Below are 18,604 nucleotides of genomic sequence, written 5' to 3' on the forward strand. Positions count from 1 at the left end.
TGTGGGTGGGTGGGAGCCTGGGCTACAGATCTGCATCTCACACCTGGGGTCAGTGGTCCGGATGCCTCCCCGAGGGCTGTTGCCCCAGGGCATGCATCATTGCCAGCCTGGGTATGGGAAGTGGGGGCCAAGAAGGGGCCCTGCTTGGTGCTGGCCTGGCCCTCTGTTGGCTGGGCCTGTCACTGTGAGGCCGGGACTCTGCCTCTCAGAAATGTGCTGTCAGCACTTTGGTTGCTCAGTGTGATGTCAGTGACCGAGGTGCTCCGCTAGCAGCCCTGCTGTCTTCCTGCTGGAGCAGGTCTCTCCTCTGCGTAGCCTCGGGCAGCTCAGTGACAGCCTTGGGTTGCAGGGAATGATATGTCACACACTGGTCATCTTTGGAATAATGCTGCATGTAGTAGAAGACACATGCTGCTTCCTGGAGTTGCCTTTGTCTTAGGAGTGCGTGGGCTGGAGAGAGTATACAGTTTGTCCTCTCGAGTTTCTGTGGGCTCATTTCAGGCTCATCCTTGGAGTTCCTCCAGCACGCCTGGTGGCTCTGTTCTTGTGCTCCCTGGGTGCTGGCAGATGGACAACCTGGGCTTCCTGTTCACCAAGAGAGCAGAGCTGGGGAAGGCTGGCCTTGGGGGGCATGAACAGCGTGGGTCCCTTGTGCTCTAGCTGCCCTCATGGCCTAGTTGGAATGGCCATTCATCTCAGGTGCTTTTGTTGCTCTTTTCTTCCCTGTGGTGGTCTGCAGGTTACCTCTGGTTTTCAAGCTGTTGTTTTACATAGCCCTTCCTGGAGCTGTTCTCTGTGGGGCCTCTCAGCATGCTGGCATTTGCTGCTCCTCTTGTGTATGCCTTCTCTGGCCCGCAGTCTTTATACTGTCAGTCATCGTGGCTGTTTTACTCTTCCAACACTTCTTTGCCTTTTTTGTTACTTTGATTTGTGAATCACATTTTTGTGGCTCAGTTCTGAGGATGCGAGTGGACCTCTTGGTCTTGATTCCTCTTCTCTCAGCTCAGGGGAGCATGCAGGACATAGTGCAGCCAGGGCCCTCAGTGGGGTCTGAATGGAGGCTTCTACCTCCCATGCCTTCCTGCCTCCTCGCGGCCCCTCCATGGCCATGCCCTCCCTCCCTGGCCCTGTGTGCTCCTGCCTTTCCCTGGGCTCTGTTCTGAGATGGGAACGTATCCTCAGCATGTGGCTGATGTCTCCTCCTGGTCCCTGGTGTACAAGGGCTGGGCCTCTTCTTGGGCCAGTCTAGGGGGAGCCGTGGTGGATGCAGGTTTAGTTTAGAAATGAACATGGGCGGGATCGAACTTGGCTGTCTTGTATCTGAGTCATCATAGCATCAATACTAAGTTCACTTGGTTGGTAATAAATGTTTCTGAAAAGTGTGAAGCATCTCTCTCCAGTTATGAGCTGAAGTAGTACAAAGTGCTGACGTTAATTTTGGAAATGGTCGTGTTGACTTTGGGCAGATGCTTAACAGAATATATGGAAATTAATAAAGTTGTGCTTGAGCTAGGCATGGTGTACACACTGTGATCCCAGCACTCTGGGAGCCTGAGGCAGGATCGAAAGCATAAGCCCTGTCTAGGCAACTTGTCAATTTAGCAAGACCCTGTATCAAAATAAAAAATAAAAGGAACCTGGTCCCGGAGCTCAGAGTGAAGGTCCTGGGTCCAATGCCCCACACCCTGCACCCCCTAAAAGAGTTGAGTTTGAGTCATCCAGCATTGCAGGTGCCTGTGGCTTAGAGAAGCCAGCTTAAATCCCCTGTGCCCTCTCCTGTCCCATAGCCCTGTCCTTGCTGCCATTAGTGTTGCAGCCTAGCGGCTTTCCTGTATGCCTCTGCTGTCAGATTAATTTGATCAGAACTGGTAAAAGTCTTCTAAGTTGTTTTGCTTTTTGGTGACAAGTGCATTCATATTTATATTGGCAGCAAAGTGTGGAAACTTCAGAGCAACTCTGAGCAGCAGTTATTCACACTAATGATGATGACAGGCCACACCCTGAAGAGAGCTTCCGAGCCACTACATGGATGTTTTTATTAAATGTTACTTCTGATGTGATTAATTGGCATTATAAGTATTCATTAAAAGTCTGTATTATTAGCGAGGCCTAGTGGCCCATGCCTGTAGTTCGAGTGCTCTGGTAGGCTGAGGCAGGAGGATTGCTTGAGCACAGGAGTCCAGAACCAGGCTTCTAGCATAGCAAGAACCTCTCTCTTATAAGGAACAAAAAGTCTATGAAAAAAAAAAGTACAAGTGCCATTTCATTCTGATTTTTAAATCTTGAATTTGATGACTTAAGTAAACTGGGTGGCATTTAAAGGAGGTTCTGGCTCCCTGTTTGTTGCTGTTGTGTGAATTGGATGGGATCCCTGGTAAGCCCTGGCTTTTGAGTGTGTCATCTCAAGTGATGGAGCTAGGCCATGGCTAGTGTGCAGGGTAGCTGAAGCTTGTGACCATGGCCCCCGTCCAGGTGACAGCTGGGGACTGGCTCTGGGCTTAAGTCTCTTTGTTACGGGAGATCTGGAGAGATGGCCTGGTGTAGTAGCTGTCCTCGTGTTCAATTAGGGTGTTGTATTTCTTGAGCCAAGAAGTAAGGGTCTCCTCAAGGCTCAGGGCACAGCTTGTGCTCCTTGCCAGAGTCTAGGCTTCGGGAGTTTACACGAGAACTCTGGTCTCAGTTTTCAGGAGACAGACAAGGCGTGGCACGGTGGATGTCTGGCACTGGCGGAACTGGGCAGACGAGGCCTGCTGCTTCCATCACGACTCCCGGAGGGTAAGTAACAAAAGTGTGGACCTGCGCCCGCTGGCCACTGTGGCGTAGCAGGATCCTCATGTGAGCTGTCTCCCTGGTGGCTGGCTGTAGATGAAGATGCCCATGGAAGGGGACCCTGCCCATGTGGCCTGTGTGCTTCCTCCCGGTGGCCTTGGCAGGATGCATGGACCGCAAGCCCCATGTGCTATGTGTGGAGGGCACAGACGCTGCTGACCTCCTACTTCTTTTCTTGAGAACTGGCTTTCAGCTGTAGGGATCTGTTGCTGTTGAGGACCCCTACGCTGCAGCTCTGGTGTCCCCAGTGTCCTGTGTGGGTCTATCTTGAGTCACCTGCTGTGACTGTGAACCCCTGGTGGTGAGGCTTGAACCAGTGTAGAGTGGGGGAATTGGGTGGAAGGCTGGGGAATCTTTGCAGGGGCGCTGTGGTGCCTAGCAGGGCACAGTGGGCATGCTGAGGGCCTGCAAGCCCAGGCCACTGTTGGGCTGGGCTGTGGCCATGTGCTGCTGTTCACTGGTGGTGGGGATGGGCCTGGGGTGTGGCCGGAAGGGATGGAAGTTCAGGACAGCAAGGACCCTGTCTGAGCGTGCCCTGCAGATGCTGTGCACCGAGAGGTGGCTTCTGTCCAGAAGACAGACGCTGAGTGGTGTGGCTGGTGTCTCAGCAGCGCTGGGCTGCTGTGGAGTCTACTCCAGGTACTGGAAGGCTTGGGAGACCTTTCTGGGCCTGCAGTAAAAAGTGGTATTTGGTGTTTCTGTTTTTTTTTTTTTTTTTTTTGGTACCGGGGATCAAACTCGGGCCCTTGCGCTTGCGAGGCAGGCAGTAGAACCACTGAACTTAAATCCTCAGCCCTCAGTGTTTCTGCTTTTGAAGCATGTTCTTTGTTGAGATAAATCAGGTCCTGTAAAGTTCACCCATGGAAGCGTGCAGCTGTGTGGTCTTTTGCATGCTCGTGATTTCACAGCATCTTCACTGTTGCAAGCAGAAACCCGTCCCAGAAGCAGCCTCTGCCGCCCGCCCTAGGCAGCCACTGGTGCATTTTTTGACACAATATAGTGTTTTGCCTTGTCTAGACATTTCATGCAAACAGAAGATGCATCTGAGTTCTTTCACTCAGTAGTTTCTAATGTTCATCCACGCTGAGCACACCAGTGCCTCATTCCCTTTTTCTGCTGACTCGTGTTCTGTTGTGAATTGGTTCATGCTTTCCACTGGAGCACAGATGGTGCTGCTGTGAACATTTGTATACAGGTTTTGTGTGAATACATATGTTTGGTTCTCCTGGGTATAGACCTAGGGATGGAATTGCTGGGTCACCCTCAGACCGGCCAGCCTTTTCCACAGTGATTGTTCCATTCTGAATTCTACCAGCTATACAGGAAGGTTCTAGCTTCTCTACACCCATACCAACACGTATTTTTTCTTTTTTTTAAAGAAAGTAGCAGCCACCCTCATGAGTGTGACATGTCACTTCGCTGTGCTTCTGGTGTGCATGGCTGGTGACCATTGAAGCAGTCTGAGAACATGTACTCAGGGCCGTTCTTACAGGTTTAACTTGGTGGGGGTTGTTAACTATGCCTTTTGTCTTCTTAGAGTTGTGATTGGTGGGGGTAAGGGGGCCCCTGGGCGGGTCAGGGATTTAACTTAGTGGCACGATGCCTGACTCACCAAGCTCAGGGTACTGAGTTTGATCCCTGGTACACCACAAAAAAAAAAAAAAAAAAAAAAAAAAAAAAAAAAAAAAAAAAAATAAAGAAACAAAGAAAAAAAAAATCTTACAGCGTTGGGATTTAGTTCAGTGGCGCCCTGCCTGCCTCGCAAGAGCAAGGTCCTGAGTTTGATTCCCGGTACCAAAACAAGAAAGGACTGGCACAGTTTCCAGATGGAAATGATTTTATAGACCACCACAGTGGCTGGTAAGCTTTATCCTGGTAGTTGCAGTTTGGCCCAGGTCCTTAGCTGGATCTCTGCACACAGTTCAGCCTGAGGATTGGCGGTAGATGTACCTAAAACATGGTTTGGTAAAGCCTCCAGCTGCGCTGGCCCATGTTGCCCACCAGGTCTTCCTTCCCAGCACACACTTCTGTCTTGGGATGTCAGTTGGCATCACTGATCCCAAGCAGCTGGAGTAAAAGGATGTGAGTGCCAGTGTTGTGACTGAACAGTATAGTCCTGCTGTTTGAGCTGTGAAACTGACATGGAATGAATCAGTCCATGACCTTCCTGGGGGCTGCTGCCCTCCCCATGAGCAGAGGCCCCTGCCACCCTCACCCTGTGCCTGGCGGAGCCTGGACAAGCATGACAAGAGTGTCACGTCAGGAGGGAGTGCTCCAGGTGGTTGTGGGAGGTGGTGTTGCTGACACTCGTGGTATCTGCACTATACTTTGTACTTCCTGTGTTTCTGTTTTAGACCTTATGCTGTTCCCCTGAAGGTGGTCCTGCTTCTACACAGTTTCTGTGCTCCCTTGGCCAAGGCTGTGGGCAGTTTTCTGTCACTGTGGATGGAGCTGGCAAAACATGGCCTGGGGACATTGGTGTCGATGGCATGATGGCCAAGCATGTGGGGTTTTGTCCTAGCAGACCTGGTCTAGGAGGAAAAGTGTTGCTAGCATGAGAGTTTGTATCTCAGAAGGTATGTTCAGGGAGGACAGGTGTCCATGGCATGAGGGTCACCAGCATACAGTTGTGCATCCGAGAGGACGTGGCCTGGGAGCTGGGTGTTGATGTGACGCCACCAGCATGCGGGTGTGTGTCCTGGAGGATGGGCCTAGGTGGATGGGTGTCACTGGGCTGTGGCGACTTGCCTGTGGATTGTGTTGCTTGTATAGGACACAGCCAGCTGAATGGGGAGGAAGTAACACCAGAAGTTTTTGCTGATGTCCATCTGGGTTCTTTATCTCAGCTTCTGAGAAGACAGCCCCACCCAGTGGAGGGTGGTCAGAAAAGGAGTGTTCTTTCTTTCTATGGCTTCTTAGCGAATTCTGTTCATGGTCCATGCATACACACCCTTTCCCACGTTGCCGGGGTGCTGTACCATCTTGGACTTTGCTCCAGACCACGTTCTCCTTGAAATCTACCACCAAACGGGTCTGTGTTGGGGTGAGCTACATGCCGAGAGTTCTCTGCTTAGCCCTAGTTCAGTCTGTCCAGCCTTTCCATGGCTCTGTTGGAAAGTGTACCATTGTCTGCTGAGCCAGAGTGGGTTTGAGTGGCTTGTGGCCTTTCTGTTTCCCTGTTGTATACAAGAACAGGCAATAATACTTTTGCTGTACTATCTGGTAAAGTGTATGCATGTGATAATTTTGCATTTATGAGTTTGATATTTGAAGTCCACCATTTTGATCTTTTTGGACATTTGGTATGACCCCTTTTTCTTCCTTGCTATCCTTCCTCTGTGGAGAGTTTTACATATTGAGTTGAAGACTAACTATCGTTTGCTGTTGCTTTGAGCCTCCTAGGTACATGTCTCCATCTTTCAATAACCTGAGGTTGCCTTCAGTGGCTGCTGCTTCAGATAGACTTCCTGATCGGTTTTGCTCCGCCAGATGCTGTTATGTGTTTGTTAGTGTCTGTCAAGTTGTGTTAATTTTCTTTAGCCTTTCTTTTTTGGCTCCTCACGTGGGACATTGCTGCTGTCCTATCCTTAAATTCACTATTTCTTCTGCCTGGACAAATCTGGCTATCAAACCCCTCTTGGTAATCTTCTCAGTTCAGCTATTGGCTCTTCAACTCCATTTGTCCATTTGGTCTCAGTCTGTGGTCACTTCTGTCCCTTTGACATTATGCACTTTCCCAGATGTTGTCCTTTAGCTTCTTGAGCATATTTTGAGGCTGTGGATGTGCAGTCTGTCCGGGAAGTCCAATGTCTGGCCTTCCTCTGGGGTGATTTTTGTTGGTTCTTGTTTTCCTGTGACTGGTCATACTTACATGTTTCTTTGGGTGCCTTGTAGTTTTTTATGAAAGCAGAACACTTTGAGTGTCATGATACAGTATCTCCTGGATCTCCATAGGCGTTGGCTCTGTGTTATTTTGAGGCTGTGGCCCTCTGTGGCTCCCACATGTCTCCCCTCTGCCTTTGTAGGGATTGAGCCTTGAGTTTGGTCTCAGAAGTCAGCTCCAAGTCTTGGCAGCAGCCAGTGACCTGACAGAGATGTTCCAAAGTGCTGAAATGCACCAGCCTCTTCCCCACAGATAGCATTCCCTTGGTTGCTCTGAGTTTTGAGTTAGAATCTGGGGCTTTGCAAAAGTTGGTCCTGTAAGCCAAGGCTAGTTTTTTTCTGTGGAGGATCAGGTTATGGAGCTCCTCCTCTGCCATGTTTGATGGCTTTCATCCAGTAAGGAGCATGTAGATGGTGCTGTAGCATCCTTCCAGGCTTCTGATAGGGTTAAACCTGGGGAAATGCCTGCACAGGGCATGGGAGGAGCTGAAGGCTAGAGGGCCCATCTGGTCTCAGTTGTGTGTTGTGGGTGGGAGGCTGGAGGCTCCTGGGGGGCTGCGTGCCTGGGAAAAGGTTTGGCAGGGCTTTGGGGAGCATCCCCAAGCCAGAATCAGTGGCAGAGGAGCCTGTGTTTCCCAGGAAGTGCTATACTAGTGCGACTGCTATATTCTCCTCGGGAGTGTGCTGGCCCGGACGCGGTGCTGAGTCTGCCGTGCATTGCATTGTGGCACGAGACCCCCTGTCCTGCCCCTCCACTGCAGGCCTGGCATCTTAGTTTCCAGCTGAGTGGGTGGCCCTGGAGGGACCTCGGCAGCCCTTGTGTCTGAGAGATTTTTAGTCTCTGTGCAGTTTTGAGCTGTCTGATATCCCTGTTTGTAAGACAGGGGAGCCGACTGTGCAGCGTCTTTGACTTTGCTGGTGGCCTGGTGGCTCTCCCATGCCCCTAGAGTGAGAGCACGGGGAGGGCAGATCGTAGTGGGCCCTGTCAGAGTCGTGCATAATGGGTGTTGACTGTGCTTTCTAAAAGTGTGAATTTTTCCCCCTCAGCATTGTTGCAGTGTAATTTACCTATCAAACAATTCCTCATTTCAAGTTTAAGATTCGATGGATTTTGATATATTGCTTTATTTTTTTAAATTACAAATTTTTTTCTTGGTACTGGGGATTGAACCCAGGACCTTGTGCTTGCAAGGCAGGTGCTGTGCCACTGAGCACAGGCACCTTTATTATTAAGCACTGGCAGCTTTATTATTATTTTTTAAAATTGTGGTAAGAATATATAAAATTTAAAAATTTGACATTTAATCATTTTTAATGCATATTGTTGTGTGGATTACGTTCACTGTTGCACAGCCATTACCTCCGTCTAGTTGGGCAGCTGTTGTTATCCCATATAGACCAACCCCTGGCCGTTCTAGTCTCTCCTCTGCCTCGTGCATTTCTCTCTCCTAGGGACCTTATGTGAGCACCAGGTTTATATAGTGTTGGGTCTTTTGTGACTGGTTTATTTCACCAAGTGAGGTCTCTGGGTTCTTCCATGCTAGAAGAGCAGTGTTCTTCCCGTGTGAGGGCAGCCCATCCAGAGACTGCCCACTCCGCTCACCCATTGTCAGCAGGTGCTTGAGTGGCCCTCTCTGCTGCTGGGGTCTGCTGCAGTAAGCGTAGAGGTGCATGTGTTTGCTGAGACCCCATCAGTTCTGTGGCTGACACACTGTGTCACAGTGTACTTTGTGTGACTGGGAAGTTCGTGCCTTGTGTCCCTAAGGACAGGACTGTAGCCAACTCACCACAAGAACAGGATCACAGCCCCCCCCCACCCAGGACAGGACCACAGGGGTCTCCCCAAGGACAGGACTACAGCCCCCCCATCCCCAAGGACAGGACCACAGCCTCCCATCCCCAAGGACAGGGCCACAGCCCCCATCCCCAAGGATAGGACCACTGAGAACCCATGGGTCCTCAAGGACAGGACCACAGGGCCCCATCTCCAAGGACAGGGCCACAGCCTCATCCCCAAAGAGAGGACCACTGAGAACCTATGGGTCCTCAAGGACAGGGCCACAGCCCTCCATCTCCAAGGACAGGACCACAGGGCCCCATTCCTGAGGACAGGTCCACAGCCTTCCATCCCCAAGGACAGGACCACTGAGATCCTATGGGTCCTCAAGGACAAGAACTTGGGGTCCCACTGACTTCTCCTTAATGCATCTTTAGGTTTAGTTTGCAGCTGGGCTTCAAGTACTCCTTAGGAGAATTGTGAGACTGTGCGTGTCTCCTCCCAGTTGGTATTGGGGTTTTATGTAAATTTAGCTTCTTTTGAAGTATGGTGTTTCTGTCCTGAAATTTGCCTCGAGATAAACCCATCGTCTCCTTCACGTGTGCATCAGGTATCCAGGCTGTGTGAGTTTCTCAGACATGTGTGTCTTTCACAGGATATTTATCCTTCCCTCTCTGTCCTTCCTGGAGAGTCTGTTCCACGGGAACCACTTGCTCTCTACTCAGTTCACAGGGAGGAAAGTGTAAGAGTTAGAGTTAACTGCTTCATTTCTTACTGAAATGTTTTTCTAATTTGAGTTTTTAAAAACTCTTAGTGTCCATTGTCACATTAACGTGTACAACTTCCATTTTCATGTATTTACTGTTTTCAAGTTAAAATATTAAATTGAAAAAACTGGAAATAAATTAGTATGCAGTTGACCAGAGCAACCTGAGACAGTGCCTGTGTGACCACACAGGTTCTGACAAGATGGCGTTTAGGTCCAGACGTCTTTGGTGAGTCACACTGTTGCCCAGAATTGGGCAGGGCTCTGCATCAGCCTAGGGAGCTTCGCTCACATGAAGTGGGAGCTCGGAACCATGGCAGCAGCTTGTTGTAGCTGGTGCTATGGTTGGGACTTCACTGCTTGCTCCTGGCGGCCTGTGCTCCACCGTGGAGCCTCCCAGCACCTTCCCTGCAGGACGTAGTGTACCTCGCCCACCTGCGGGAGGCTTCTCCTGGTCTCCTCTGGTGCCTGTCCAGGCGCCTGGGCTCAACTCTTACTCTGAGGCTCGGCTGAGGCTGGCCTCCTCAGAGTGAGGGCAGGGCTGTGGAGACAGGATGGGAGCCTTTCCAGGCCACTGCCGGAGTCTTACGCCCTCCCCATGCTCTTGTCCGAGGACCTGATGGTCTCTGAGGAGCCCCGTTTCCCGCCTCCTGCTGCCCATGCACACCGCCACACACTGAGATGGGACGGCTCTCTCAGGCACTGCCGCCTCCGCGGCCAGCTGTTCCGCTGAGTGTTATGCACTGTACTTACAAGGGCACCACAGAGTTTACACTTGTCTTCATTTTATGTGTTGTTAAAGTTTATTGAAAAATTAACAACATATACATCATTTTAGGGAGTGGAAAGTGAGGCTGAACAAGTTAGAAAATTCACTTTGATATTACAAGCAAATGGAATAAATCAATCAATCGTACTGTCACCAGTAATGCACCTTCCCTTGTGGAAATAAATTATTTGTATAAATAGCCTCTGGATGTTTGTGCTTGTCTTAACAAATCACAACATTTTTATACACAGCACTTGAACACTAGAACTGAGAATACACCTTTCTGGTGTCTTGTCGGTAATTGTTACTTACTTGGAGACATGTGGCTAGGTGTAACAGAAGAGTAGTGAAGGTGGTCTGTCCTAGTGCTGACAGGTCTGTAAGGACAGTGTCTGGGGAAACCGTGTCCCTCTGGTCCTGTGTCTGCATGTGCACCGGAGCAGAGGTTTCATTCGCCGGTGTGGAGTGTGTAAGGCGTTCAGCTGTCTTTATAACCAGGAGGAGAAGCACCTTTTCACATCGTCGGAATGTCCACAGAAACTGGACTGACCTATGGCTTCTTCCTAAGGAGAACCAGAAACTACATCTGTGGAACTGCAGGATGAGCAGTGCAGGGCTGCCTGGGATGTGGCATGGAGGGAAAGTCTCCTGCAGCTCTGCACTGCACCGGGCCAGGCCTTAGGACACCCGGGTCCTTCTGCGCAGAGTGAAGACGCGTGCTGCTGTGTCACTTGGCTTTGTTTTCTTAGCTCCTTGCTGGGATTTCCCTGCATCCCTTTGACTTGTCCTCTTTTGTCCTTTGGGTCTGAGGTCACATTGAGCCCCCTGGCTCTCCCTGGGACTGGGTGTGGCTGCATCATGGCAGGCAGCTTCCTGGGCTGTGGTCTCCCCATCACCCACCCGGACATTCCTGGGGCTGTAGGCCGCCAGCTGACAGAGGGCCACAGCTGCTGTCTGCTTCTGCTCCTCACTGCTGTCCACCATGCCTGCATCTGGAGCCTTTCCACCAGGGGCCTCGTCATGCTGAGTGTCAGCCTGGCCTGGCGCATCTCCAGAGCCTTCTGTCTCAGTCTTCTGAGCAACAGCAGTGGGTTCTGCACCTTGGGATGAGCTGGAAGTAGTAGGCCTCGGGCCTCGGGAGATGCAGGCATCCTTCACAGAGAGGTTGAGGGGTAGGTCCTGCGGCTCAAAGTCCAGGGCCACTGGGGTGCTGCCTGTGTACTCTGGTCGGTGAGTAGCAACAGGGTTTGTCTCCAACTTCTTGGAGAGGTTGAGGGGCCCTGCCTTGGAACCATCCTCAGGGCTGGAGGGTGAGGCCTCAGGGATGAGAGAGGAGGCGCTTCCTGTCTGTGCGGCAAGATCTCCATTCGGGGCCTGGAGACTAGAAGAGCCGAGAGGGCTTAGTGAGAGCTTGTTTAGGAAAGTGATCACTAAAGCATTTTGAACAGAAGTAAATGTGGCTAGTTGAATGCAACCAAAAACATTAAACTGAAGGGTTTGAAAATTAAATTTTCTTACCTTTTGGGGGACTCTGTTCTGTTCGTAGGTGGCTGGGAACGAGGGTATTCTGTGCTCTTCTGGACAGGCTTGAAGGCTGTGGGGCTCTGTTTGGGTTGCTGGAGCTGTCCTGGGGTATCTGGAGCTGCTTTGTTTGAGAGGTCACACAGACCTTCACATGTCTGGCTGGTCTGTGTGAAGTTGGTAGGGCTTGGTCTTCCGGGGGAGCCTGTGGCTGCACTGCCTGCACGGGGGCTCATTTTGGCCCCTTCTGCGTCTTTGGAAGGGTCTTTAGCCTCGGGAGTTGGACTTCCTTTCTCAAACTCTGTGTGCTTCTTGTGGGTGTTTGAAGGGTTTGACTCTGAGGGACTCGAGGCTGGGTAGACCAGGGCAGCATCCTCCAACAGTTGAGAGCTTTGGTCTCGTGAGAGGCCAGCTGCAGGCGGAAGCCTGAGGCTGTAGGAGGTGAATGCTGACTCGGGTCTGTAGAAGCCATAAGGAAGGGGCAGGCTGGTGTGGAACTGGGGGAGCAGCCTGTAATGGTCATATGCTGATGGAGATGGGGCCAGGTGTTTTGGGAGTGGCCCGGGGTGAGGCAGGAAGTGTCTCTGTTCTTGTGCCCCGTAGACGGACAGCAGGGTGGTGTCACACTCAGGTGCGTTCCCGGGAAGGAGGTAGGGGGAGTAGATGGTGGCCAAGCCATGCTCTGTGTAGAAGGGTTGGGGATACTCTGGGATTGTGGAGTGCATGTAGGGAGAGATGGTGCCGAAACCCTTCGTGGATGGGATTTTTTGTGGAAACTCGGGTGTGAGGAAAGGGGAGCTAGCTTTCCAGGGGTAGCCAGGTGTGTGGAATGCAGACTTGGCGTGGAAAGATGTGGCTTTTGCCATGGGGCTGGTTAGCGCCAGCAGCTCAGGCGCCTCTGTGTGGTCTGTCCCCTTGAGTCTGTGCTCCCCAACTGGAATAAATGCTGAGGGCCGAACCATGCTGTCCAGAGACGGCTGGGTGCTGAGGGCAGCTTCTGAGGCTGGCTCCCTCTGCATGGCCGGCCTCTGAGGGCACCTATGGGCCGCCCGCATTGGAAGCTCCAGGTCCTCCTTGGTGTCTTCCTTGGCAGGACTGAGCTGTGGCTTTGGTTCGAGGCTGGAAAGCCCATGGGTGAGTGCCTTGGTGGGGGCCGGCTTGACTGTGGGTTCTGGCTGGAGGGCCTGCCTAGGGTCCAGAGGGCTGGGCTTGGGCCCCTTGGGGGTGCGGTCCTGCTCAGACACCAGCGTGATGGAGTTCTTGCAGAGCCCGTACTTCATGTGATTGAAGAGGTGTGACTTCTCATTGCAGGTGAAGGGGCACTGGAAGCACTTGTACTTGAAGGGCTTCCCCGGCGGCCGTGGAATGTAATGAGGCTTTTTTGGTTTCCGCTCTTTGAGAACACTCATGTCCCGCCCCTGTGTTCCAGACTCCTCCAGTTGGCTGAGTGATGGGATCACTGCTTACTCCTCTTCAGCCCTGACTGGTAGCCGTTGGGAAGGCGCACTCCGTCTCGCCTCCCTTTTCAGAGTACTGGGGTCAGCTCCACTGCTGAGGAGTGTCTCGGGAGGGCTCGCCGTATGGTCTCGGAGCTGTAAGGGAGATTAGAGGCTGAGTCAGGATGGGGCTTAGTGGGTTGGGGTCCTTGTCCAGCTCCAGAAGGAGGATGGGGCAGAGGCCCTTTGAGGAAGCTGAGGCACCCCACATCCCTGCGTGCCTGCTCCACTGGCTGCCCGCTCCCCTCCCTCCGTTGTTTTCTCAATCTGACCTGGAAGAGTTTCTGGGGACCAAGAGTGTGCAGTGTGTGAAGTCCGAGTACAATTCTGGGAGCACGTGTACTTATCCGGGTTTGGGGGCCCTCACCCCACAGTCTAGACCTACCCTCTGGAGTGCCCTGAAGGGCTGATCTTCTGCCCCTCAACCATCTCCTCAGGGCTTTGGGGTGGGCCCTGGAACAGCCTGCCTGGTTGCCTGCCTGTTCTCGGGGTGGCATCCTTCGGCACTGTGTGTGTGGTGTGCCATTCGGCCGAGACTGGTGGCCACCCTGCCTAGGGAGCCACGGTTATTGGCATGTTCTGTACGTCGGTGTCACGAGTGGAGATTATTTAAACGTGACTCCACCCTATGGCTTCCAAAACCACAAATAAAAAAGTCAGCTCTTTCTCAGTAAGTTATATTTTGTTTTTTCTGGTGCTGGGGATGGAACCTAGGGCCTACCTAGTTCATGGCACCAAGTGCTCACATAGGGCCACACCCCCAGTCTTGGCAAGTTGCATTTCTATAGTCTCCATACAAATGCCAAAGCTGTATTTAGGTTGTTTTTCACAGTTTGCAGCACTGCCAGGGTAAGCTTGCTGTGTCCTGTGCACTGCCTCCTTATCAGAGTAGAGTTGCTTTTCCTGTCCACCCTGTCCTTTCACAGTGTGCCTCTAAACAGACCTTCACGTGGGTGTCTTCTGGACCGTGGGAGGCCCTCTTGGCCTTTAGCCTCCAGTTTGCTCCTCAGGCCCTTGGCACTTGTAGGTGACCCCCCCTATCCACCACATAATCCGCTTTCACTGGGCCTCCTGACCAAAGCTGAGAGAGTCCAGGTTCCTAAATTCACTTGGAAACATGAAAAGGGCAAAGGTCTCCAACTCCTTACTACTTTCAAATAGCTTAAAAGTAAATCTCAGTGGAAATATGTGAGAACATTGTTTTCAGCTGCAAAACTCAGCCTGTGGGACTTATGCTGTCAAGCAGTACCTTTTTGACTTGGTGGTCAGATGCCTCTGGAGAGCAGGGGAGGCCCCTGGCGTCAGGCAAGCCCTTAGTTTCCTTTGGGATACTGGGAATATGAGAAAGCTATCTGATTTATTTGGATTTTCTCCTAATTTATTCATCATTTCTTAAAAGCACAAAGAACAACCCTGAATGTCCCCAACTGCTTCTGTAGCATACTTTAAGATTTTAAGACTTTTTTGTTAATAGTGATTTTGGTGGAAAAGAGGGCTGTGCTGAGACCAGAAACCTCCCACTTAAGAGTTTCTTTGAGGCAGTGGTAGGCAGCATGCATTTGGGACGAGAAAGCTTTCGTTGCCTTGTAACTGAGATGGAGTCAGCGTAGGACCCCCTCTGGGGTGTGGTCCAGCAGCCCTCTAGGGGTTCCCTATGGACCTGTGCCATGGGTAGGGGCAGAAGCTCTAGGTACCATGTCAAAGTCAAGCCAGCCACACGTGGATCAGTGGCTTTGTGATTTTCCTCTTTACTCTCTTATTAAAAGAAAAATGGTGAAATGTGATTCTCTGGGGTCTAGCTGTACCTCGGGGAGCAGCGAACAGGACTGCCCTGCCCCCTCCAGGTTGCGAGCAGTGGGCCTGGTCCCTGCCTTGCAGGCCAGCCGGCTAAGTCAGCGGGGCTTGTGCCGGCACGCTCAGTGTGCTCCTGGTCCGCAGGCGTGGGAACCGCGGCGAGGCAGGTTCCCAGCGCCTCGCAGGATATGTCATGGCACAGATCTGAGAGCAGTGATTTCATCACTCCCTGGGAGCGTCGTGAGCAACACGATGACAGCTGCAGACATTTATCAAGTGTGAGCCGCATCCAGGGATACCAGGGGTGACAGCGCGGGGAGGACAGAAAGTCCCCTCGGGATGTAAGAAAGTGGTGACATGCATCTAAGCAGTGTTACTTACTGTAACAGCAGGAGATAAGGGCCCCGCGGTGGTCAGGTTTCCCTGTCGTAGGGAGGCAGGCGGTGTGCAGGTTATCGTAGTATCAGCCAAAGAATAATTTGGGAAGTAGCTACTCACACTTATCGGCACACCTTCCAGCACACACGCCTGTGCCGGAAGCTGTGTCTGAACCTTGCCCTTTCTGCTCTCCTCTGCTCAGTTTCTGGCAGTGTGTGTGTGGGTGTGTGTGTGGGGCGTGGTTTTCTGGTGCCCGGACCCTGGGAGGTGAGGGTGTTGTAAGGTTTACTGCGTGAAGGGAATGTGCATAAAGTGGAGTCCCCAGCACTGCCGTTTCAGTAACTTTGGATAAACTGACCTCTCCAGTTGCACAATTGCTGATTAAAGCAGGGCACTCAGCTGCTTCAGAGGCAGGTGTAAGAGGGCGTAGCTCACCTGTCTATAAAACCACAGACATGCTGGAGAAGTAAGTGGGATAAAATTGATGCTTTTGTAAGCTTTCGAACGATGATGTCAGCCTGTGAGTTCTCTGTCCTAACTCAAGTGAGGTTTACAAGGATGAAGAAACTAACCTACAGCTGCGACTGCAGTCAGTCACGCATGGCTGTGGGCACAGAGGTCTGACACATCCCGTCCAGTCAGTTGATGCCTGCTGGACTTTATACTACTGCTGGTGTTAAATAGTCCAAAAAGACCATGTAGTTGCCAAAACAGTAAAACCCAGAGCTTTGTTTACAGTAAGTTTGGATTTGCATTCTGAGGCGAAGTTTCCCTGAAGGTGAGGAGAGACGTCCCTATCCCTGTCCCTGTTCCTTTCCCTGTCCTGGTGAGCATGTTTCTGCTGTGGGATTGTGTGCCTGGGGAGTTGCTTGGGGCTGCGGGAGGAAGGTAGTGTGGGCCCAGGCGAGCTCTCCCCACTGCTGTCCTGCCTTTCCCTGTTGATGGGCAGGAGAGGCTGGGGCAGCACCTCACTGCCTCCTGGCCGACCCTCTCTCCTCTGCCTGCCCTGGGGCACCGCCCTGCTGGGTGGCCAGGAGCCTCCGAATGGTCTTCCCTTGGTGTGTGTGTCCACACTAAAGGGCGTGGGAACAGTGAGGTGACGGTACTTCCTGGGCTGTCCTGCTGCCTGTGCAGATGCCCTGCTGATCCAGTGTTCCATGTGCCCCTATGCACTGCTGCTGACTGTGCCCCATAAAGGCCCAAGAGCTCGCTCCTCTACTGCAGTGCCTCGGCCTGGCATAGCTGCCCTCACAGGGCTCTGAGCAGCTTGCAGTTTCAGTTGGCCCCAACTCCTGTTTATCTTGATTTTAAAATCCTGAACTCGGCTGCTCCCTATGTGGACACTTAGTGCATGCCTGTTACGACCACGGTAGTGGCTGGTGTGTCTCCAGTATTTCTAAGGGACTTGAACTTAGGAAGCAGCAGTTTTGTTAAGGAGTTTGCTGGGACACAGTGGAGGTAATTACAGCCTGGCTTTATAGGAGGTGCTCGCCCTGCATGCTTGCCTCTGCGTGGAGGAAAGCCGTGACACTGCCGGTGGTGTCCAGCTGCCTGGCACCAAGTCTCGCAGGTGGAACGTCCTGAAGGGCATGCTGTAATTACCACCTGTGATGTGGCATTATTGCGCCACTCAAGGACATGCCATTGTCAGCTCCCACTGGGGTGTTGCAAGAACAAGATATGTGAGTTTTTCTCCAGTTGAGCCTTCGTTGTGGCTGTGACTGGCGGCTACTCCTCCCAGCTCTCTGTTCTCTGAAATGAAGGGGAAGCCTCAGGACGACCATGACCTAGGGAGGAGGCGCTTTCCTGGAGTACGATTTGGAAGAAAGGAACCAGAAAGCAGCCAGAGGCCCTCTGTCATGGCCACGCAGTGCCGGTGCCTCCTGGTCATAGCAGACATTGCAAAACCCTGGAGACCTTGTTTTAGTGCAGGTGGACTTGGGCCGGGTGGACAGAGGCTGCTGAAGGCTGACATGGGTCAGGTGTGGCCAGTAATGTGGTCAGTAACTTTTCCTACAGACTTCCGAAAGAAGTTCCATATAAGGAAAAACACCCCTTTGTGTGTATGTGTGTGCATGAGTGTGTGAGTGTGTAAATGTGTAACCTTAACCAAACAAAAACCTATTCTTCTTGGTTAAAAGGTTATGTCAAAAACAGTACTTATTTTAAACTTTAAAAGTTAAACTTAACCGAGAAATTAAAATCAGCAGCTATTTAATTACATATAATCTACATATCCATAAATACATATATATTCCTTATCTCTTTTGATGTTGAAATTTATTGTAGCTTTGTTTTAAGGTAAGCAAGAGTTAAGCAGTAATATAAAATCACCTTTTGGTTTATATTTTATAAGTTTATGGCGGAAATGACTTGATTTCTAAATAAGCCTGTTCTTGCCAGCCTTGGAATAAAGTGTCACCCCATTAAGAGTTGGGACTGTGTTCTGTGTCTGGGCAGAGCACTTGCCGGGTCCTGACTCGTCCTCAGGGCCCAGAGCAAGGCAGAGCAGAATCGGGCAGGTGGTTCATTTAGCTAGTATCTTAAGACCCTTGGGAAAGCGGTTTGGAAAGAGAACTTGGATCTGAGAAGAAATCGTGAGCACTTACCTGGTGTGTGGTACAGTGTGGCTGGCCTGTCGGGCGGTCGGTGGAGATGCAGGTCTCTGCTGTGCTGGCGCTGGGAGCAGGATGTGTTCTCACGCTGGGCTGGCTGGTGAAACTGGAGCTGGCTGCTGTGGTGGGAGGGGTTTAAGTGTAGGAGTTGAGCCCTCAGGGCGTAGAGATGCACCTGATATTCCTCCGCCCGCAGCTACGCTTCATGTGTTTGCACCACTGAGTGCCACACAGCCTCTCAGAGCAGGGACTTAGCCGGCCGGTCACAGTGCCTCCTGACACCCTGCCAGTGCTGTCCAGAGGTGGGGGGCACGCAGGGCCAGATGGGTCCGGGTTCGGATGCTGTGCGTAGTTGTCCTCTGGTAGTTTGGTGGCAGGGTAGTAAGGACACACACAGACTCTCTTCAGAGCCCTGCTGTGTACTAGTGGCAGGGAAATGCTGGGTTTGCTCTGAAATGTGCACCGGGAAGTACAGTGCTTGTGTGCCCTTGCGGGAGGGCTGGCATGACCTCTTATGCCTGTCAGCCTCTCACCCTGTACCCCATCTCAGCTGGTCCCCTGAGAGAGCCAGAGAGCTGAGTCGTGGGGAAAGTCACCCGTGCCGCCTGTCCCGGGACCTGCTGGAGCATGCCCAGTGCCTGCACTGAGCTGGCTGAGGCAGTGGGGCTGCCACTGGGAGTCAGCGCTACACACCCGGATGTCCCCTCTTTAATTTGGGGGCCAGTTTATTCTCCAAACCACTTGCCCGCTAATCCGAGCCCCCCCCCCCCCCCCCCC

General features: G+C 51.9%; 2 protein-coding genes across 3 annotated transcripts in view; one reads left to right on the forward strand and one right to left on the reverse strand.

Moving 5' to 3' along the window:
* The window catches only part of Tbcd (tubulin folding cofactor D), a 149,408-nt gene that overhangs the window by 62,044 nt on the left and 68,760 nt on the right, over positions 1–18,604 (forward strand). The window contains exon 13 of the mRNA XM_010618701.3: positions 2,681–2,775. Coding sequence (XP_010617003.1) covers positions 2,681–2,775 — 95 coding nt within the window. The remainder of the gene's footprint in view (positions 1–2,680; positions 2,776–18,604) is intronic.
* On the reverse strand, positions 10,074–17,938 carry Znf750 (zinc finger protein 750). Of its 2 annotated transcripts, none has more exons than XM_010618700.2 (3): positions 17,822–17,938; positions 11,542–13,136; positions 10,074–11,404 (listed from the first exon to the last, which is right to left on the reverse strand). In XM_010618700.2, the coding sequence occupies exons 2-3, from the start codon at positions 12,951–12,953 to the stop codon at positions 10,702–10,704; spliced, it is 2,115 nt and encodes a 704-aa protein (XP_010617002.1). In that variant the 5' UTR covers positions 12,954–13,136; positions 17,822–17,938; the 3' UTR covers positions 10,074–10,701. The 2 variants fall into 2 exon arrangements, with proteins under 2 accessions (XP_010617002.1, XP_010617001.1); XM_010618699.3 differs by lacking the exon at positions 17,822–17,938 and adding an exon at positions 15,216–15,647.

This window comes from Fukomys damarensis, unplaced genomic scaffold (genome assembly GCF_012274545.1).
Source record: "Fukomys damarensis isolate Sample0158 unplaced genomic scaffold, DMR_v1.0_HiC HiC_scaffold_23, whole genome shotgun sequence".
Lineage (NCBI taxonomy): Eukaryota > Metazoa > Chordata > Mammalia > Rodentia > Bathyergidae > Fukomys > Fukomys damarensis.

Excerpts from the sequence above, each read along its gene's own strand:
- Znf750 (XM_010618700.2), bottom strand. The coding sequence starts at position 12,953 with ATGAGTGTTCTCAAAGAGCGGAAACCAAAAAAGCCTCATTACATTCCA. Across the intron at positions 11,405-11,541 it reads AGAACAGAGTCCCCCAAAAG|TCTCCAGGCCCCGAATGGAG; the intron begins GTAAGAAAATTT and ends CGGCTCTTCTAG.